Source organism: Trichosurus vulpecula, chromosome 5 (genome assembly GCF_011100635.1).
Source record: "Trichosurus vulpecula isolate mTriVul1 chromosome 5, mTriVul1.pri, whole genome shotgun sequence".
In the NCBI taxonomy this organism is placed as follows: domain Eukaryota; kingdom Metazoa; phylum Chordata; class Mammalia; order Diprotodontia; family Phalangeridae; genus Trichosurus; species Trichosurus vulpecula.
The window spans coordinates 225,294,957-225,318,115 of NC_050577.1; the positions used below are offsets into that span (position 1 = coordinate 225,294,957).

The window sequence follows — 23,159 nt, forward strand, 5'->3', positions numbered from 1 at the left end:
CAATGATACAGAACCTCATGCCCCACAGAGACTCCTTTGGAATGGATTGCTTATTTTCCTCGTCAGGTCAAACTACACTCTCAATCAGAGATTGCTGCTTGATCACTGCTGTTTATGAAGAGCTAGCCCGAATTCGAAGTGTCAGCTGTGGATTCTCCCATCTTGCCTTAGATTTTTGTCTGCTTCCTAATTGCCCCTAAGTGAATGATTGCCTGGTTCTCTTGTGTTCCTCAGCCCACTGTGGACTAAGCAACAGTGTGCCGGGCTGCAGTGGCTGACAGAAAGGGGATTATTAGGTTTGATGTAGGGAATGAGTCCCAGGAAGTTCCTGGGGCACGTGCCCAGGGCCACATAGCCAGTGTCAAAGGATTTGAACATAGGTATTCTCGACTCCAGTCCTGGCACTTTATTCGCTATATGCTATGTTAATTTTACTTAGATAATTTCTTTTTCTTTCTGTTTTTGGTACAGACATGTGATTCCAATGGTGTGGACAACTCCTGGTGGGGTAACTCCTTTCATTAATACAGATCTCTAATTCATCTGTAACTTAGTTGCAACTTAGTTGCTTTAGTAACCTGAGAAGTTAACTAGCTTGTCTCCTGTAACACAGCTAGTAAGTGTCAGAGAGAAGTTTTAAATAAAGGTCTTCCTGACTCCGAGGCCACCATTTATCTACTAGACTCTACTACTAGTCCAAACATATAGAGAGAGAGCAGAAAAGAAAAAATACTGAAAAATTCATTCTAAACTAAAAGCTCATATTTAGTTTTCTTAAATCATATAGTCAAAATTTTCCTTACAGGTATTGACATTGGCTGTTGCTTTGGTCTGTTATTAATAAGTGATTTTAATAGAGCCTTATACATTTGAATTTGAAGAGGTACAAGTGCTAGAAATGAAATTAATTTTTTAAAATTAGCAAATACCACGACTGTTGACATGCATGTTTGCTTCTTTTTTAACAGGTTTAAGCGGAAATCCTGCAGATATAGAGAGGAGGGAAGCAGTGTTTGGGAAGAACTTTATACCTCCTAAAAAGCCAAAAACATTTCTTCAGTTAGTATGGGAAGCATTACAAGATGTTACCTTAATTATATTAGAAATTGCAGCCATAGTATCATTGGGCCTTTCTTTTTACCAACCTCCAGAAGGGAATAATGCAGGTGAGTGAACTGACCCCCAAAATGATTTAAAATGTAGCATTGCTTTTAATAAGTTATTATTTCATGGATACTGAGTGCTCTACGGAAGGATATGAAGAAGGACAATGGAAAGGGGGCATATTTATAAACTCCAGCTGTTTTGAATCTTTTGAATATCAGTGTTTTGACAAGAACTTAGATACTTTCAAAGTGTTTTGTCAAACAGGTTTTTTTTTCCTTTTCTACTTTTATAAGTATTTTTGTTTGGGTGTATGTCCTCTTTATTTGATCTTTTAGGGGAATAGTAGTGATATCTGTGTGTGGCAAATAAAATTTTGCACAGTTTAGTCATAGTTCTAATTGCTTTCCAGAATGGATGGACTTGTTCACTGTTTCACTAACAGTGTTTTAATTTTGCCACAACCCCTCCATTTTTTTTTAACTTTGCCCATCTGGTGGATGCAACATGGAACCTCAGAGTCACTTTAATTTCTATTTCTCTATGTAGTGGTTTTGGACCACTTTAAAAATCTGATTGTTAACTTGGAAAACTTCCTCTTTATGTCCTTTGACTGTTTATCATTTAGTGGTTCTTGATTCCTTTAAGAAATAAATTATTAGCTGTTTCAGAAATTGCTCATAGTTTATCATTTCAGAAAATAACTTTGTTAAAGAGATTACAATACTGATTATTTTCATATTTTATTCCTTCCCTGATTGAATACTTGTTACATTCCCCACATTATTTGTTCCAAACATTCTCTTCTCTCCTCAAATCATCTCCCCATTGTTTCATAATTTACCAAATAAACTGAGGCTCGCTGTTAAAAAAAACTCCCTCTTGTTTCCTATTCCACACCTCAGATAACCTGCCCATTGTCTGTTCTTTTGCTCCAGTCTCTGAGGGAAAAAAAATGCTTTTTCTCTCTGCCAAGACCAACTCTGATACTTGTGCTCTGAGCCCAGCATCTTCATCTGCTCTGGGAAATTGCCCCTTCAGTATCGCCTATTTCTTCCTAATCTTCAGTCTTTATCCTCTGGCTTCTTCCTTATGGCCCTCAAACATGGCCAGATCTCCTCCATGCTTGAAAATAAATCTTCACTTTACTCTGTCATCGCTTCAAGTTTGATAACATTCCTACCTTTCACTCAAAAAATCCTAGAAAAGCTTCCTCTTCTTCACCTCATATTTCGCAACCTCTTGCAATCCCAACCCAGCAAGTGTAAAAACTGTTCTCTCCAAGATTACCAATAATCTCTTTCGTTGCTTAAATCCAGTGGCCTTTTTTCAGTCCTCTTTCTAGACTTCTCATTGACACTGTTGACTACCCCCTCCTCTTGGATACTCATTCTCCAGTGAGTTTTCAAAATAATGCTCTCCCCTACATGTCTAAGTGTTCCTCTGTTTTCAATTTTCCTTTGCCTTCTATGTTCTGTCCTTGTATTTGGGGGTGTAACCCAGTACTTCTATCTGGACTGACTTTCCTCTTGATTATATTAAACCCCAACGAAATTCAGTTGTCATCTTAAGTGTAAATCCACATTTCTAGTCCTCATCTCCTTCATTCCTGTTCCATATCACCGTCTACCCCCTAAATATCACTACCTAGATGTCCCATAGACAGTTCAAACTCAGCATGTCCAAAATAAGACTGTATTATCTTCCCAGTGAATCCCACCTTGTAGAGGATGCCGCAGTCTGTTTGCTCACCCAGACTCACAAACTTGGAATCATTCTTGACTTGGTTCTCCCTCACTCCCCATTCATGTCCAATCAGTTACCCAGTGCTGTTGATTCTGTATCCGCAGTACTTCTCACATGTCTGCCCTTCTTTCTGTTCAAACAGCCACCACCCTAACTACCTTGGATCATTGGAGCAGCCTACTTACCGAGCCCCTAGTTTCTTCCCTAATCAGTGTATCTGAAACATTTCTATTTAAAGACCAACCTGATCATGTCATTCCCTTACTCAAGAATCTTAAATAACTGATGGTGTCTCTATGTGTTTTAGTCCCTTCACAATTCAGGCTGAAACTGTATTTTCAGACTGATTTTACTGTGTACCTCATATACCTCCTTCTATTTTCTACCTTTGTGCCTCTGTCTGCATGCCTGCAGTGTATTCCCTTCTCCCTTCCACCTAATTTTCTTCACTCAGCACTACCTTCTGTTACCTTTTCTGATCTTCTTCAGAGTTGTTTGTTTTCTTCCTCCACCCCTGAAATTCCTTTGTATTTATTCCATCTGCATTTTGTATATGTGTTCTTTTCCTCATAGTAAAATATCCCTCCTGGAGGGCAGAGGTAATTTCTTTTTTTATCTTTTATCTCAGCACAATGCCTAGAACATAGTAGGTGTTTAATAAATGATCGCTGAATGATTTCTGAAAAAAGTTGGCAAAGTAAATTTCACCCTTTTCCTGTCAACTGTGCTGCTCCTTTCCAGCTTTAGCCTTTATTTGGATATTTCTGCTTACTCAAAGTGCACAAAAGCAGAAGAAAACTTATCATTTGGAAAGGAACAAGTGACTTAAAGTGAATACTTCTAATGAATTAAAATGTAAGAAGATAGCTAGCTTTGTTGACTACAGTCATGTTATTATGTATAGTGGGAAAAAAAAAAGACTGTATCAAAGGTTCCATTCTCTATTTCAGTGACATTTTACACTGTCTCTTCTCCATTTCTTTGTATATGCTACCACTAGGTTAAAGCTGAGGCAGTGTCATTACTAAAAAATTACAAAGAAATTGGGCAGGAATGAGTCTTTTGAACCAGGTATTCTCTGCCTCTCCCATTTTCTTTTTAAGCATTGTGTTCTCAAGTTATATTAGTGCCAAATAAGTGACTTAAAGCCTTCCTTGCAATATTCTTAAGATCTTGGAAGCATACTAGAACCTAGTCAAGAGAGTGCCCAGAAATAATGGAATCATAGGGTTAGGGTACAAAGGACCTTAGGAGTCATCTCATTGAGGCCTAACTTGAGGTTGGGCTGCTAAATGGGAAACTTGAAACAGAGGTTGGACATTTCATATCAGAAAATATGTTACTTTCCCCAGGAAGAAATATTTATATTCCATTTGAGGATTACTTTGTTATGAAGTTGTTCCTTTTTACATTAATCTGCAATCTTAACTCTGTGTAGGACCCACACAACTGGTTCTCTTTCTGCTCTCTGTGGTCAAGCTGAATCAGTCTAATCCATCCTCATGACAAGCCTGCAGGTATTTGAAAACTGTGATCATGACCCCTTTGTGTCTTCTCAGCTCTAAGCTAAACATCTCTGATTCCTTTAACCATTCCTCATGGCATGGTTTTAAGTGCTTTTACCATCTTGATTTTCTGCTTCTGGATGTGTTCCAGGTTGTTAATGTCCCTTCTAAAATAGGATATCCCAAACGTGACACTTTGAGTTAAGATCTGAACTGGGCAGATTATAGTGGAGACTTCCCCTTTCCTCTTTATGATTACTGTTTTGATTAATGCAGCCCTAAATCACTTACCTGTCATTAACATATTTGATCGACAGACATCTGTCTTCAAGTCTTAAATAAAAATATTAATCCTATACTTTAAACTAGGCAACCAGTTAGTTCCACATCCAGCTAATTGAATCTCTCCATCTTGTCCACAGCACAGGAGTCTTTGCCTTGCTGAAATCTATCAATACTGTGTCTGTGGCATGTGGTCTAGCGGTAACCCTATCAAAAAAGGAAGTTAGGTTGGCCTGGGGTAACTTCATTGACAAACCTACACTTGCTAATGATGACTATGTTCCTCATTCTGAGTACTCACAAATCATCTTTATAATAGCCCCTTCCTGGGATTTTGACTGGAATGTCAGGCTAACTGTCCTGACAGTTCTCGGGAATCTACCTTTTGAAAAACCACGTGAAATTCTTCAGTCCTGGCACTCTTCTCCTATTCTCCATGTCTTGGCAAAAGATTGTTATCAATGCTTCAACAGTTCCATGCACAAGCTCTGGCTCGAGGATCCTGGCATGCAGTTGTTAGGGAACAGGTGATTAGAACTTATGGAAGAGGCCTAGGAGTTACTTTACTACCATTTCTTTGCTTTGCTTGATTTTCATTTGTCTCCCCCCTCTCTTCTGTTCTGTCCTGCCAAGTTTTAGAATAATTCTCTTCAGTAGAGAAGATGGAAGCCAAGTAAGAGTTCAGTAGTTCTTGTTTATGATCCATTACTATTTTCCCATCCCATCCAAACTTCCATTTTAAAAAAACTTAAAAAAAAACCCTCATTATTGTCCATAATATTTTTCACAAGCCTTGATTCATACCAAGCATTAGTCTTCTCGATGGAACGATTGTAGTATTTCTCTCATTCTTGCTGCTGTGCCCCTTTACCTTCTGAAAATTCTTTTTTTAAATCTCTGCTCTGTCGATTTTCCCCATGCAGTCACATTGGTTTCATTAGCCGCTTCCTCTGCTCCAGGCCCTTTTCTTCTAATTCTCAGTCGCTTTCATTATCAGAATCTTTCTTGGGAATCTCTTGTCTGTTTCGTGAGCTGGATTAAATATAACAAATAGGAAGCAAGAGCTCCAGGCAGTCCTGGTAAACATAAGGTGTAGACAGGACCTGGTCGCTGACTTCTGGAGGGATGACACGACGACAGATAACTTTGTGTTAATATGTTGGCAAAATACAAGGCACAATTCTTACCAATTGGGGATAATATTACAAAGATTTCATTTAGAAGGTAGATTGGGATTTTAATGGACATTTAGGGATTTTATTAAGAGCCTCAGACAATGGAGTCATAACCTATTACTCTCCAGCTTTTTGAAAATCTGCTTTCTTCAAGTAGATATGAAGCTACCCCAGTATTGTCCTCCAAATCTCCTGTGAGTGTGTGGTTTCCACTTTACCAATTCAATTCTTTTTTGGTCCAAGTTTAGGTTCTTTGCTTTTTTCTTTTTTCAAAAATAGTGTTAGCAGGCCTATCCAGGAATGCCTTTAGCAGAGACTTCTGCTTGATGCTTGGGGTATTGAAATCCCCCATCAATGTAAATCCCCCATCAATGTAACATCCTGTTTGTGTGCCAGCTTTCTGATTTGTATCAGGAAGTCATCATTTTTTCTCTGGCTAGACATTCTGATAAAGTCTCATCACATCTCATTTCATCCTCTCACCCAGATTCCGTGCAGCACACTTCCTCAGGAGGTCTAAAACTGCCCTATTTAAGAGGCAACAGGATACAGAATTCAAATTTGACCCCAACCCTTAAGTAACATGACCATGGCTTTTAACTTCAGAGCTCCAGTTTCCTCATCTTTAAAATGGAGATAATACCTTGCCTACCTAATGATCTTGTCATGAGGGTCAAATGAGATTATCTAAAGTGTTTTCTGACCTTAAGTGCTATTTTGTAATTGTCATGGCTGCTCCTTTCTTTCTTCCTTCTTTGTGTTGAAAACTATGAAGTGAAAAACTATGTGGTGAAGTAATCTCTTATTTTCAGCTTTGATCATTTTTTGAAGACTCTTCCATTTTTGTTAACTCAATAGGGAGCCACTGGATTTTATTGAATATGAAAACCACTCTCTTGGCATTGTGGAGGATTGACTGAATTGGTGAGAGACTCAAGGCAGGGAGACCAATTCAGAGAAAGTTTTTGAAATAATCTGGGTGAGATGTGATGAGGGCGTGAACATCGTCGTAGGGCATCAGGGCAGAAATGGTAACATTTGAAAACTGATTGAATATGCAAAGCAAAGGAGACTTTAGAGTCAAATATAATACTTAGGTTACAAACCTGGGAAACTGGAAGAATAGTGGACCTTTTCACAGAAATGGAGAAGTTTGAAAGGAGTAGATAATGAATTCTGTTTTGGACATACTGTGCTTGAGATGTCTGTGGGACATCCCTTTTGAAATATCCAGTTGGCACTTGGTAGTACTGGGTTGAATCTCAGGGAGACACTGATATGGATATATAAATCTGTGAGTAATCTGCAGAGGGATGATAATTAAATCCATGGGAGCTGATCAGATCACAATGAGAGATAGTATAGAGAAAATACGTAGGTCAGAGCCTTGGGAAACACCTACATTTAGAAACCAACAAAGGAGATTGAGAAGGAGCTGTCTGAGAGGTAGAAGAACCAGCAGGATCCAGGAGGAAAGACAAGGGGTCATTAATGTCAGATATAGCAAGGAGGTCCAGAAGGTTGAAGACTAGGAAAAGATCATCAGATTTAGCAATTGAGAAATAGTTGATAATATGAGATCATTTTCCATTGAGCAATAGGTTAGAAAGGTAAACAGTGAATGAGAGAAGTGGGGTCAAGAAGCATGCATTTTCTTGGAGTTTGGCTGAGAAAGGGAGGAGAGAAATGTGAGGGAAAGTTTGAGGGAGAGAGAGTATTTAGTGAAGGTTTGGGTTTTTGTTTTCTTTTATTTAGGATAGAGAAGATTTGGGCATGTTTGAAGGCCATAGAAAAGGAGCCAATAGATAAGCAGAAGCTGAAGTTAGAGAGATGGGATATTGGGGTTGTAACCTTGCAGAATGGGAAAGGAGATCAAGGGTACAGGTAGAGGAGTTGACCTTGGCAGGGAAGAGGGCCCCTGCATTTTCAGAGACCGGGGAAAAGGAAAAGAGTGGGGAATGTGTGAAGGGGTTTTGAGATGGAAACAGGGGGGGAAAAGGGAGCTCAGGGTGAATGGATCGATTTTCTCTGTAAAGTAAGAGGTCCTGAGAGAGGGACAAGGCATTTGAAAAGGATGGTTTTGAATAGCTTCTGTGGAGAGTCAGGGAGTAAATTTTTTGTTCAGTTGTTTCTGTCATGTCTGACTCTATATAACCCTTTTGGGGGGTTTTCCTGGCAGAGATACTGGAGTGGTTTGCCATTTCCTTCTCCAGCTCACTTTACAGGTGAGGAACTGAGGCAACCAGGGTTAAGTGACTTGCCCAGGGTCACACAGCTAGGAAGCTGAGTCTGGATTTAAACTGAGAAAGATGAGTCTTCCTAACTTCAAGCCTGGGACTCTGTGCACTGCACTACCTAGCTGCCCATAAGAGGATAAATTAGCTGGGAATAAAAGGATTGCCTTGCTGCAGGGAGGGCTCAGTTGAAGTTGCATCACTTGAAGAAGTTGTGCTATTTGCAGATTACTTGACATGCATTCTCATTTGATTTTCATAAGAATATTGTGTGTTTGGTAGTAGAGTGTTGACAGGTTCATTTAAGTTGAGGAACTTAAAACCAGACACTTCACTGATATGCCCAAGGTTACACGGCCAAGCCAGTGGGAGATCATCTAATTCAGTATTCAGTAAAAATTCCTCAGTTTACCGAGGTGAAATTTACAACAATTTGATATAAAATAGATTTACAGTAATTTTTGTCTTCAGAATCAAAGTTAACAGGAGCATATTCAATTTGACATTCATTCTTTTGACAATCCAGTTGTATGATCTGAGTTGCATATGTGAATATGTAGCTTGAAACCCTAATTTAATGTGTTTCTGACTAGGTAGATGCTGCTAGAGGAAATTACTCAAAAAAAAAGCAGTGTTTGAGCCCAGGGTAGACTTCTTCTGTCAAACTTCTGATGGTCCCTCACTCTGCTATTGAATAATACTTTTATTCAACTTGTCATGACTGTCCTATTGTCCACAGAGATTATTGATAGATTCTCATCTTTCTTTAAGCTCTTACCCTTCATTTCAGCAGAGATTTTGCCTTACACTTATTGAGATGGAATCTGGTCCAAAATAAATTCCCTCAGTGCTCTTCAGTTTTCTCACCTTCCTTTCACATCTCCTCCCATTGGATCGGTTAGACCTTCTTGCCAAAGCTAACTGCTCACCTGTGCACTTTATCGCCTTTCTCATGACCTTTTCATTACTCCTTGACTGTGCCTCTTTTTATAAACATGCCTTTGAGGTCTTTCCTATTTAAAACAAACAAAAAAAAACCCATCTCTTGATCTCTCTCTCTCGATCTCTCTCTCTCTCTCTCTCTCTCTCTCTCTCTCTCTCTCTCTCTCTGCCCCTCTCCTCCCTGCATTGCTTCTCTCTTATCACTCACTCTTCAGACACCTGCAGTTTGGCTTCTGTTCAAACCCTCCCCCCGCCCCCCACTCAAACTGCTCTCTCCATATTTGCCAAGGACTGCTCTTACTATGAAATCCCACTGGCATTCACCCTTCCTGACTAGTCTGTTGCACCCAGCATTGACTTTGACCTTCTTGATGCTCTGCCTTGGCTGAAAGAACCCTGCAGTCGTTAAAGTAACATACAGTCTATATTGTGCTTTCATTCAGTTTTTGGAGGCAGTCTGACATTATGGACAGAGAACTGCCCTCCAGTCAGGAAAGACTGGGTTCAAATCCCACGGTATATAAATACTGGATGTGTGACCCTGCACCTTCAGGTAAACTCTAGGCAGCTCTATGACTGTATATTGGAAGAGAAGATGCCATCCTGCTTGGGTAGAGGGAGTTTTCTCAACTGAGAGTTCTGTATATCAGTGAAATCCCAGGTCTCAACCCTTTTCTTTTAGCTCTTTAATATGGGTGAGCACTGCTAAGCGGAGGTTCCTATGCCCTGGTCTAGTCCTATTGCCATTCATTATGTATGCGCATTTGGATGTCACATAGAGGGGGCTGGGCTTGGAAGGCCTGAGCTCACATCTTGCCTCTGACACAGACAAGCCATATGACCCTTAGTTATGCACTGAACCTTTCAGGGCCCCAGGGCAGAGAAGGGAACATTCTATGAATCTAGAGGAAATTCCTTACCAGGAGCTCCATTTTTTAGATCTCCTTATATACATGATCTTTTCTTATATCTTGTTTCTACAATTTAAAATACGATCTTTAAGATCTGGGATTTATCTTTTTCTCTTTCCTTTTTTGTGTCCTCATGACACTATACAGATAATAGGAAAGTAATAAATTTTCAGAAATTATTTCTTTACAAACATTTTGATTAGAATATCAAGCTACCAAATAAGTACTCCCACCTTATGTTATTTCCTAGAGTAAGAACTGTCTTTTGCCCCTCTTTGTATACCTAGCAATTAACACAATGCCTGTACATAATAAGAGCTTTAAAATAATAATTATAATAATGATAGCTAAAATTATATGGCACTTACAGTGTGCCAGGCATTGTGCTAAAAACTTTACAACTATTCCCTCATTTGAGCCTTACAACAACCTTGGGAGGGGGGTGCTGTTATTCCCATTTTACAGTTGAGAAAACTGAGGCAGACAGAGGTTAAGTGACTTGCCCTGCATCACACAGCTAGGAACTGAGGCAGGATTTGAACTCAGGTCTTCCTGAGTCCGGGTCTGGTGCTCTGTCTGCTGTGGCTTTCCCTAGCTGCCTCACTTTATTTACTAACTAACATATAGCCACTGTAACGGCACCAGTTAGTTTTGCCTTTCTCTATTTTCCTTCCATATAGTTTGTGGAGAAGTTTCTGTTGGGGAGGAAGAAGGCGAAGGTGAAACCGGCTGGATTGAAGGAGCTGCCATCCTTTTGTCGGTGGTGTGCGTTGTATTAGTGACAGCTTTCAATGACTGGAGTAAAGAGAAGCAATTTCGAGGTCTGCAGAGTCGAATTGAACAAGAACAGAAGTTTACAGTCATCAGAGGCGGACAAGTCATTCAGATCCCAGTAGCTGACATTACTGTTGGGGATATTGCTCAAGTGAAATATGGTAAGTGTCCTAGGAGAGGGAGTGCTTCAGCCCTGAACTTGGGGTAACGATCTCATCTACAGAACACCCCTTTGCTTGATGTTACAGGTGATCTCCTGCCAGCCGATGGTATACTTATTCAAGGAAATGATCTCAAAATTGATGAAAGCTCACTGACTGGAGAATCTGATCATGTTAAGAAGACATTGGATAAAGATCCCTTGCTTTTATCAGGTCTATGTTCTTTATAAAGGCTACATAAATTAGAAATTGTAAGATAGTAATGTTAAACTGTCATGATTTAAAAAGCAGCATAGCCTAGTGAGTATAGGGTTGGCCACAGAGTCAGGAAAACAAGTTCAAATCACTTAATCTCTCAGGGCCCAGCACAGCTTTAAACAATCCATTGCAGAAGAGTTATTGATCAACGCTGCATAAGCAGTTAACAAACATTTAAGTGTTTGCTGTGGGCCCAACATTGAGGATACCTGTATGAAACACAAAACAATTACTCCTCTGAAGGAATTGAGATAACATCCATCCTATTCAGGGCAACCACATATACATAATGGGGTAGTTAAACAGGGAATTCCTAGCAGTTGGTAAAGGGAGGGTCAGCCTGATGTGGAAGGAGGTGCTTGCTTGGACTGTGTCTTAAAGGAAGTATAAAGGATTGTGTCTGCCTAGGAGACAGCCAGTGCAAGGCACCAAGGTGGGGTGAGGAGGAATGTCCTACACCAGGGTGCCAGGACTGTCCAAAAGGCAAACCCTGCAGTGCAGATTTATGCAGCCGGCCTACCGGCATAAAAATTTACATAAATGCTTTTGTAAATGAAGCCAAGCTACCACAGAACTCTCACTAAAATGGCAAATCAGAATATATTGTCTATTGTTTCAATAAAAACCTAAGGTTGGATAGCCCTGTCCTATGCTGATCATAGGCCCAGTCCAAAAATAAGTATCTAAACAAAATTTTAACCTATTTTAAATCTCTTCGTACTTTTTGGACATGTATTTGAGTGTCTAAAAATGAATCCATCCAATTAAGCAAATTCAACACTTATTCTGGGATTATGGAGACAAAGACTAAGCAGTCTCTGCCTTAAGGCAGCTTAACATCAAATAGAACAGTTGAAACATATAGAAATAAATCTGATGCAAAGGACAGATACAAAGTACTTTAGAAAATTGAATGAAGGTGAGCTCTTTCAAGATCATAGAATAAGGGAAGTATGGCATTTGAGTTGGGCGTTTGGGGGAAAAAAGATAATTCAATAATCATTTATTAAGCTAAGTGTTAGACTAGGTACAAAGACAACAATAAAAGTTCCTTCCCTCGGGAAGCTTCTATCAGTGTCCTCTGCAGAAGGATTTTCAACCCCAGGCAGAGAAGTGGAACTGATCCATTCCAGCTCTGAGGAGTGGCCTTTGTGTGTATACTGAGACTGTCTCTGGGGCCAGGTTGGACCTGTACTAAATGCCCAACCGAGTGCTTGGTGTTCTCTTAGAGGCAGCAGTGCAGAGCCACAGCAGGCTTTTGAAGAGGGAAATAAACATTATGGCATTCAGGAGATTGTAGTGTGGTGTATAGAGTTGTAATTTGAGAGAGACACTGAAGGTTTGTGAACTTAGGAGGATTTTATACTAGTTTTAAGTATAAGGAGGCTCTGAATTAGATCTTTGGCATCTCAATAGAATGTAGACTTCTTGAGAGAACAGATTGTTTCTTTTTTCTTTTTCTTTTTTTTTTTTTAATTTGTAAGAGCAGCCTCAGACAAAGCCTGATACTTAATGAGTGCTTGTTGCTTGGCTGTGTGGGTTGGGGAGGACTGCGGCCAGATTGCAGATGGCTGAGGAGTAGGGAGCGGGTGAAGAATTGGCAGCTTCTCTGTAAATTTGAGCAGTGAATGAGGGAGGCCGATCCAGGATGATAACTTGGTGGGGAGAGAAAGATCAAGAGGGTTTGGTGTTTTGTTGTGGTTTTTTTTTTTTCTTGCTTTGGAGAAGCACATTTAAACATTCAAGACAAGGGAAAGCAGCCAGCAGAGGGGAGAAGGATGGATCAACTGTATGAGCTTTTAGGAGATTAGTCAGAATGGGAGCCTTTAATCACAGATTTAGAGCTATCAAAGACCTCTCCACGTATCAAGTCTATCACTCCCCATTCATTTTGCAAATGAAGAAATTTGATAGTAAATGACTATTACCTGAAAACAGCTTTTTTTCTTTGGAGAGAGAGAGTGCGTGAAAAAGAAAGAGAAAGAGAAATTTGTTACATATATGTAACTCATCCACGGATATTTACCAAACTTCTAGAATTGACAGGGCTACTTGCATCTAAGCTATAAAAATTGCCAAGCCGTTTGTATTCAAACGTTTCCATTCACCTATTTGTGCTTTTATACAAATAGTATTATGCCTACCATTAATTTTTGTGTCTAACAAAAGTGAAGTTTAATGAATTAGAAAACTATATCACCATTGAAATAATGTCTGCTTTGAAAGTACTTTGAATAATTTACTTCTGTTTCATAAAAACTTTATCTTAGAGATTAAGTGCCTATATTTGAGAGCTTTATCTTGATAACTTATCTGCGAAAATCTTTAGTAATTACATTTTCTTCATTTTTAGTAAAATGATAGTTTAACAGTTGTTATTTAATAGCATCAAGTTTACAATGAAGAAACTAGATTTTATGTTGTTGCAGGTACCCATGTGATGGAAGGCTCTGGAAGAATGGTAGTTACTGCTGTGGGTGTGAACTCCCAAACTGGAATTATTTTTACCTTACTTGGGGCTGGAGGTGAAGAAGAAGAAAAGAAAGATGAAAAGAAAAAAGAAAAGAAAAGTAAATACCGGAATTTGATTCCTTTAAAAAAATAAAAATTAGTTTATATTTGAAAATGGTTATGGGAGCTGGATTTACTATTAAAATTGATATAGCAAAATTGCCCTTTTAATATTTATATTCTATAAAGTGCACAGTACTTTCTTTTGAATATAGAACTGAAGAAGGACCCACTGAACATTTTAATATGAAAGAGGTTTGGAAAGCAGGGTTGGGGTGGGGGGAGAGTAAAGATCTTTTGCCCAAAAGCTTAGCTCTTCTTACCAAGGCCAACACATCTCTATAACCCTGAAGCACATTCCTCCCTGTCTCCATCATTTCCCCCAAATCATCCCCTCTTTCTCCTTGATCTTTAGTCTTTTGGCTGTTTACCGATTCCTTCCCTCTTGCCCACGGGTCTCCCTAGCCCATTAAAAAGCCTTCCCTTGATCTTCTTCCCCCCCCACACCCCCATGCAGTCATCCTGTCCAGGCTCACTTTTCATTGCCAATAAGCTGTCTGCTGTCATTGCTTATACTTCCTTTCCTCTCACTTCTCATCTACCCTCTGCTATTTGGCTTTAGACTTCATCATTCAGCTGTGAAGCTGCTATTTGCAAAGTTACTAGTGATCTCCCAATTGCCAACTCTATTGACCTTTTCCCAATCTTTATCTTTCTTGACTTCTCTGCAACATTTTTTTTTTGCTGTTGACCACCCTCTCTCTGAATCTCCTCTCCTCTTTTTTGTTCTTATAACACCACTCTCTCTTTCCCTCTTATTCATCTGACTACTCCATAGTTGACTGAATCTTCAGCCATGGAACAGTGAGAAGACCAGTTCAGTTGGATCATATGGGAGTGATAGTAGTAAAGGTCAAATGGTGGGTTGGGCTTAGATCAGATGGTGAAGGGCTTTCAATTGCAAACAAGGGAGTTTATATTTGATCCTTGAGGTGACCAGGAGCTACTGGAGTTTCAGTAGGGGAGTGACCTGTCAGGCCTCATGTTTTAAAAAAGTAACTCCAGCACCCACTTGGAGGATGAGCCAGGGAGAGACTTGAGGCTGGAGAATAAGTAAAAAGAGTGCTGAAGAAAAGATGGGTGCATGAGCTTGTCCTAATTTGTATTACATCCCTATCACCTTGTTCCTTGCTAATAAAAACCTGGGTTTGAATTCTGGCTCTGGGCTACCTTTGACAAGTCGTTTAGCTTCTCAAGATTGAATTTTCTCATCTGTAAAATAAGATTAGACAACATAATCTCTGAGATCCTTTTGATTCCTGGGGAAATCTCAGAGCTTTGGCTTGAACAGTGGCTGCTCAAATTCAGTGTTAAGCCAGTAACTATATTTCAAGAATGCAAAAATGAAAACTGATCAAAGAAGGAAGGAGCCATTGAAACATTCTATATAATGCACAGAAGAGAACAGAAGTTATTTCCTAAGGAATCACAAGCAAGCAAAACCTGTTTTGAAAATAACAGGGAATTTGTCTGCTTTTTTAAAGCAAGCTGTGGAATAGATAGCATCCTCCTATAGTCTATTTGATATTCTTGTTTCTATATTGAAATCCTTATAGGTTCTCTTTTTTAAATTCATAATTTTTTTAAAAAGGAATATTTCATTTAATTTTTTTATTGGAATTGTTTAGCCATCTCTGGGAATCAGTGAAATCTTACAGTTGTTGTTAAGTCAGTACATAATCAACTATGGCAGTAAAATATTGGGGTTTTGTACCATTTAAAGTTATGGTAATTAAAATATTGATCAGCCTACAGTTGGCTTAGTCTAGGTAAGTGGGAGGAGCACCTAGTTAGGATTTAGGGATCCTGGGTCTTTTCTTGACTGGGTGTTTGACTTTAGAAAAGACCCTTTACCTCTGGGCCCGTTTCCTGATCTCTAGTTAGAACAATTTGAACTAGATGATTCCTGAAGTCCCTTCTATAGCTCTTTTATAATTATCCATGTAATTAGACTTTTAGAATTTCAAGTGTACATGCAGTACAGAATGTTTCTATAACATATGAAAGAAATAATATAGAATGTCAAAAACTTGCAGAGTGTGAGGAATTACAGATAACCAAAGATTATGTTTGAATATTTATATTTTCATTATTCAAATCTAGAGAATAACCAAGCAGGTCAATCATTGTTAGCAAAATGCCATAACTAAGCCATAAAGCAAATAAAGTGATAATGCAGGAAGAATTTTAAACTACCACTTGATAAGTTTGCGTTTATAAATACTACTTTTTGAAAAGCTGAATTGCCTTTTATTCCCTTACAGATAAGAAACAAGATGGAACTGTTGAGAACCGCAACAAAGGTAAACTTAGAAGCATGACACTGCCCAGCAATTAGCTGCCTTGTCATCTTTAGGAATGCAATCGCTTTATGTAAAAAATCTTGACCTGCCCACCGTCTCCTCTGCTGGGTTCAAAAACAGCATCTATAACAAGACATACAGCAGTCAGTGTGTCTTAGCCACCACATTGCTAATAATGGGGATGGCTAGGTCAGCAAAGGCTATGGTTTTTGAAATAGTGCGTCTGTTGCCAAAGCCTTGTGATTTATCTACACGGCTTGATCAGTGTAAATATGTCTTTTGATAGTTACCTTTTTGTAAATTCACCCTTAAGATTATATATTTGACTCCACCCAATTTTGAACTGATCTATCCTTTGCTACTTTTAATACATCACCTGCCTATTTCTTGCCCTCTGACCATATACCCTTCCCAGCCTATGCATCATCTTTCTTGGGTGTAACCCACTCATACTCTAGGGCTGCTGAGCATTGTTAGAAGAATTTGGGCTGATTTCACTCATCCAAAATTCATGAAATACAAGCTTACTTGTACTCTATTCTGTTTCTCTGATCTTAATCTCACTTCTGTACACCTAATAATCACAAAGAGTTTTCCAGACATTTTTTAAATTGTATTTTTAAGTTCTGAACTTAAACACCAAAAAAGCTTTTTTATATACAAAGGAGAACACAAGGAAGAGGATTATATATGAAACCGGGAGTTTCTACTTAATACCACTTCTTTTTAAAGAATGATATAAGAAATTCCACACATTTCTTTGGAAATTTTCATATTTGTCTATTCTGTACATTTTGTAAACTGCCTCAGTGGACCTCTTTGAAGAAATCCCTATTTATTATTACTCCCTCTCTCCAATTAAAAAAGGGAGGGAAAGCCCTTAAATTCCTACAATGGACATTTTCACACACAAGTCTATGTATTTTGAGTCCCGCACAATCTGACTGCAGGGGAGTAGCAGCCTTTATCATAGGCCCTCTGGAGGACTGGCTACACATTACTTCGGACAGTGTTTGGCAATCTTTCAAGTTGTTTTTCTGTACAGTCTTGTCATTGCATAAATTGTTCTCCTGGTCCTACTCACTTCATTATCTGCATCAAATCATATGCCAAAGATTGCCTGAAATTATCTCACCATTTCTTATGGCACAGTACTCTTCCATTACATTCATATGTCATAGTTTATTCAGATATCCTGCTGTTGATGGGACCACTTAGATTGCAGTCCCTTTAACTTTTTCCCCTATCTTAATCCCTTCTTTATGATTAAGTGTTTGTGACTATTTCTTCCCTAGTACTGTCTTACCTTTGCCCCCTCTTCCTATCCCAACCTATTTCTCTACTGAATGTGGTATACTTCTATACCAAACTGAATATGTGTTAGCTGTGTTTTGGAGTGGTGAGCCTTGTTTGGCCTTGATTTGAAGCACGTGGGTTTCTGTGCTGGCCTCTGTCTTCTGGAGTTGGGGCGCCCTGATCTTTGAGATTCAGACTGCTAGGGACCTTGGAATCCTGGAATGTCCTGGTCTGAGTGCTGCTGCTCCTGCACAGGCTGTGCTTCACCTGATGGCTTCCAGCATCCCCCACTGTGGGTTTACAGCCATTCAGGGGCTCTTCCAAGGAGCCCTCCTCTGCTCTTCCTGCCTTTGGCCAGAGAGCCCTACAGGGTACATGTGTCTTTGGCCCATCCTTGGTCATGCTGGGAGGCTGCTGACTTACTTGCCTGAGCTGGCTCTGGCTTTGCTGGCAGCTCCTTTTCCTTTTGCATGCAGACTTCTGGCTGACTTTTGCGTAGTGCTGTATTGGAAGAAATCACTTCCTGTAGCATCTCACTGGATTTCTTGGTTATTATTAACCTAGGCAATGTTTAAGTTTTTGTGTGAGTGGGTATGGGGCAGCTGATGTGCTTGCCTTCTTTCAGGTTGCCATCTTGGCATCACCTCCCAAATCTTTCTCTTTTTCAGCCATTCCTTCAGCACCCTTGATTAGAAAAGGAAACTTAGCATCCTGATTCACAGAGATTTGGGTCAGAATATGTGGCCCCCCTCAGCTTTCCTCTGTCATTCCACAAACGCTCTCATTGTCCAAATTCTTTGTCTTTCTTCCCTACAATCGCAGTGGAATTTCTGCTACTGACTCAGGCTACTCCCTTTCCTTGTGCCCTTGATCTCATAACTTCCTTTTCCCTACGTTGCATTTTAAATTATTTACTCTTCTCTGGCTCCTTCTCATCTACTTCTAACATGCTTTGTTCTCTGTAGTTCCAAAAAGGAAAGTCTTCCTTTGACCCCATCCAGCTATTCCCTTTCACTAAGAAAAGATCTGCAACCTATATTTCTACTTCCTCACTCCCCACTTTCCGCTCAACCCCCTGCAAAAGGATCTTTGTCCTCACTGGTCTTCCAAATCCAGTAGACTTTTAAAATTCTTAATCCACCTTGGCACCTCTTTAGCTTATTAATACTAAATATGTTGACTCCTTTATTGGAAATTCTTTACACTGTCAATGATATAGTCTCCTAGTCAGCTACCTCCCCAATTTGAACTCCTGTCTCCTCCTTTTCTTAATTGTTTCTTAACAGTGGTGTTCTCTTAGGGTCTGTCCCTATCTCTTGGTGTTCCCACTCTTGGAGTGATCTTTGACCTTGCTGTCTGTCATCCAGTCAGTTATTAGTCTCTGGAGACAAGAAGGTTGAAGTGGGATGGGGGTGGTATCTTCAAGTAGTTTAAAGAGCTGTTTTGTGACCTCAGAGGTCAGAACTAGGAACAACAGGTAGAAGGCAAATTAAGGCTTTATGTAAGAAATAGCTTCTAATAAACCCCCTAATAGAAAGGACCTTCTTAGTTGGGTTCCCTCTGCCTAGAGGTCTTTGAGCAGAGGCCAAGGAGCCATTTTGTATGCTGTGGAGAGAAGTCTTCCAGGTCTGGTTTGACTAGGTGGCCCCTGAGGGGCGACAGGTGAAAGTCTCAGGAAGGCAAATTTGGGCTTAAAGGGGAAGGAACTGACTCGGGTGCATTCTCTCTCATGAAGGTCTTCAAGCAGAAAATGTTGGATATGAGTTAACTTAGATGGCCATGGAAGTCATTGCAAACTGAAGTTCCCTGATTTTACAGTGGCTGCCAAAATAATGTATAGGTTAGGTGACTCACCCCTCTGCTAAAAAAAAATCCTTCAGTCTACTGGCTGTTCATATTCTTTACCTCATTATTCAAAGCCCTCTATTACCTGGTACCATACCATTCTCCCTGCCTTAATTTACATTACTTTGCTCCATTCATTATACACCTTAGCTAAATTTGGGACAAGTCTGCTTTCTGAACATTCACTACTAACATTGCTTCATTTGATCATTCCAGTATATTTTTCATGCCTGTATACCTTTAGTGAGTCTCTTTTTACTTATTGAGACCCATCACTTTCTGTAGGTAGCCTTTTCTCAGTTAAATTCCTTTTCCTTACTCTGGTAATGGCCTTTTTCCTTAGGACTTAGAGATACCATTTTGCTTTGTAATACTCTAATATACTTAAATAATATTTGTGTTTTATTCTGTTAGACTTAAATAGGCTTCTATTCAAGCGATGGGTGGTGGGGTGTATCTTACTAGACTTAGATTCCTTGAGAGCTGGCACTCATCTAAACGTATCTTTCCTGGGACTCGTACAATAGTCTGCACATAATAGTTCATTTATTCCATTTGGTGCAGGGGGGGTGGATTATCAATCAGAACTGAAGCATTTTCTAGATTTCTACAGATTATAAGAAATAAATAAAAATTCTGGTAAGATATAAATCTTACCAGTGATATGATGCTTTTTAAATGTATGTTTATTTTTAATCTTAGCAAAAGCTCAGGATGGTGCAGCCATGGAAATGCAGCCATTGAAGAGTGAAGAAGGAGGAGATGGGGATGAAAAAGATAAAAAGAAAGCAAACTTGCCAAAGAAAGAAAAGTCAGTTTTACAAGGGAAACTCACAAAATTGGCAGTTCAGATTGGAAAAGCAGGTATGAAGTAATGGAAAAAATAAGATTTTTTAAGAATGCTTTGTCTGTTTTCTTCCTTTTAAAAATTGCTTTTTTCACTCACTTATTGGAGCCAAAGTTCTACGTTGAGGGTATGAATAAAAAGTTATTTCTCTTCAACTAGAGGTGATAGCCAAGTATAAACTATCTCAGAAGTCTTAGCGCACCTGTGTAGGCACTCTTAATTATATTGGATTAAAAATAAGATTTCACCATTACTTTTTTCCTGTTTAGTTTGTAATTGAGACCCAACTTCACATAATGGCTGGGGTTAAGGAAGACCAGGTTTAAGCCCTGCCTCTGAGACACAGTGGTAATACAACCGTGACCGTGGACAAGTCTGTATGTTTTGGTGTCCAAGGCACCCTCTTAATGCTTTTGAAGTTGCCAAAGAGTAGCTGATGTGCATCATAGGGCTAGAGCTAGAGCTGGCGGCAGAAGGAACCTCGGAAAGGCAGTCTCTACAGCCTGGCTCTCCGCACCAGGACACAGCTTTGGTCCCCTTCTTTGCCAGCCCCATCCCCCGTCTGGGCCAGTGTTGGCAGGAAGCTAAAGCTGCCATTTCAGTCCCCGATTTGCACAGGTTGGTTTATACCATGGTAGCACACTGTATTCCTAGTCCCTGCTATAACCTTGAAAATATATCAAAAGAGAGAGCAGATTAAAGCAGATGGGTGCTTAATGCAAAACTATCATAGAGTCATCTCTTTGAATATGAATACTGCATGAGTCATTTGAATAGTGCTTTGGGGGTAAAAAAGCATTTTTTCTTTAGGACCTCACTGTTTAGAAGGAAACTGCCAACTAATTTATATAAATATGTGTAGTTGGATGCAGTAATTCAGAATTTTAAATGAAAGGATGGATTTGAACTGAAGACTTGGATTTAAGAGATTTCATACCTGGTATGCTAATGAATCACAGCCTGGCTTTATTTTTTTTTTCTTTACAAAAAGCTTAAAATTCTACTTTGGAACAAAATATTCTTAAGCATATATAAAATATGTAATTGGTTGTGTTTGTGCTAACTAATGGCATACAAGTTATATCTAAAATGGCAAATAAGTTGTGCCTGTACATCTTTGGGTATTGATATGTATTTCAGTATAGAATTTTCTGAATTAAGACTTCCAAACCTATAAGATAATGAAATTATCTGGAAAACTTCATTTCAAGAGCTGCAAAGAAATTTAGCTTTGCCATACATTTCTCCCATTGTATTTCTCCCATTTTAGTGACTTCCTACATGTTGGAGAGATGTAAAACTGGAGACTTTTGCTGAGCTTGTCTCTCTAAGCTGTTTTCTGTATCACTGCTTTCTGGAAATCAGAAGAGATAAGTGACTTGCTTTGGGGAATTTCTCTCCTTCCCGTTTGACTCTTTCTAAGCAGTTTATGGACTACAAATAAACTGAGCAAATTAGCAAAACTTTGAGAAAATAGGTTAGATGGTTTCAAGCTTTGAAGCTGAACTTCCACACCACAGGGTGAGCTTAGTGTAGAAAATCCACACTAGAGAACAGACTTTGCTGCATTTTTAAAATGTCTTATTTTTTAAGTAATTCTCTAACCTTCTTCTTTTCAATGAAAGGGCTATTGATGTCTGCAATCACAGTTATCATCCTTGTGTTATATTTTGTAATTGACACATTCTGGGTTCAGAAACGACCGTGGCTTGCAGAGTGTACACCCATTTATATACAATATTTTGTGAAATTCTTCATTATTGGAGTCACAGTCCTGGTGGTAGCAGTGCCAGAAGGTCTTCCACTTGCAGTAACTATCTCACTTGCTTACTCTGTAAAGGTAAGTATCGCAGGAATGACTCAGAATTGGTAAATCTTTTAAAATTTATTTGTGGAAGACTCAAATTGAGTTTGCCCTTTCTCGCCAGACTTTGAATCACAGGACCTGAACCTAGAGCTACAGGAGACCTTAGAGGTCACCTAGTATAGCAGTTCTCAAAGCATGGTCCCTGGACTGCTGGCAGTCCCCCCAAGACTTTTCAGGGGTTTACAAGGTCAAAACTTGTCATAATAATAAAATTTTTTAAATTTTCCAAAAATGGTTGATAACAATAGCTACAATCCACCTAAATATGAGCTCTTGGGAAGTGGGGGGCTCAGTATCTCTTAAGATTATAAAAGGTCCTGACAGTAAAGTTTGAGAAGCTCTGATATAGCTAACACTTTCCCACTCCCATTTAACAGATTGGATAACTGAGCCTTAAAGTGGTTGTGACTAGCCCAAGCTCAGTGGCAGAATAACTCTGCCATTTCCCTGACATGTAGACTTCTGTTTCAAAAGGGTTTTTGACTTCTTGAAATGTTTTTAGGAATCTGAGAACTCTGAATAAGGTGGCACTTTTATCTTGGGCTTTTTTTCTTTTCATTTTGAGCTGGACTCCTAATATTTAAATCTATTTGGAAGTAGATATTCTGTGTTTCATCTAGCGTGAACCTTTGAGTCTTGTCCTAATAGGTGAGACAAGCACTCAGTTTCCAAACCTGTTCAGGTCTCTTCAGGGAGGCGTTCTTGCCTTTCTGCCACAGAATCATTACTGCATCAGGGCACTGTAAAGGACTTGATGCATTATAGAAACACCAAATTCCTCTCTACTAATAAGGAAAAAAGAGTATCTACAATTGAAAAGAATTGCTTTAAAATTCTAGATTGATTCTTTACTTTTATTGCAGACCTTGTAACTGTCATGTTTTCCTGGTAGCTATTCTTATAAACCAACTTTGCTTCCTATCTTATGGAACCAATTGGGCTTGCAAAGTGTCATTTGCCTAAAGGTAAAGATCTGTATTGAATGAATACTGTTCCTCCTCTGATCTCTCCTAGCACCTGCTACCTCTTCTACAGTAATCATAATCCCCTTTGCATTGTAGTTAATTATGTCTTACACCTACTAGATTGCATATGCCAGATTACAAACAGGAATCCAATCTCATTTATCTTTGTACATACCACAGTTACACACATTAGTTACACAAATATTTGGTAAGTTAAAAGGGATGAGTTAGGAAAAAAAATCTTTGTGGCCTAAATTTTTTTTAGGCTACACATCTATTTGATACTTGAATAAATAGCACTTTTTTCTCCTTAAATTTAAGGGATAACAATGTGCTATATAAAATAACTATAACTGCTGCCCCAGTGATTCTA

The 23,159-nt window shown here is 39.1% G+C and overlaps 1 protein-coding gene across 4 annotated transcripts in view; it reads left to right on the plus strand.

Annotated features, from left to right (window-relative positions):
* ATP2B1 (ATPase plasma membrane Ca2+ transporting 1) overlaps positions 1-23,159 on the plus strand; it is a 134,429-nt gene that overhangs the window by 84,899 nt on the left and 26,371 nt on the right. For all 4 annotated transcript variants that reach the window (XM_036761969.1, XM_036761966.1, XM_036761968.1 and 1 more), the window contains exons 3-9: positions 969-1,166; positions 10,580-10,834; positions 10,922-11,047; positions 13,522-13,662; positions 15,928-15,966; positions 19,810-19,971; positions 21,580-21,794. In XM_036761969.1, coding sequence (XP_036617864.1) covers positions 969-1,166; positions 10,580-10,834; positions 10,922-11,047; positions 13,522-13,662; positions 15,928-15,966; positions 19,810-19,971; positions 21,580-21,794 — 1,136 coding nt within the window. The remainder of the gene's footprint in view (positions 1-968; positions 1,167-10,579; positions 10,835-10,921; positions 11,048-13,521; positions 13,663-15,927; positions 15,967-19,809; positions 19,972-21,579; positions 21,795-23,159) is intronic.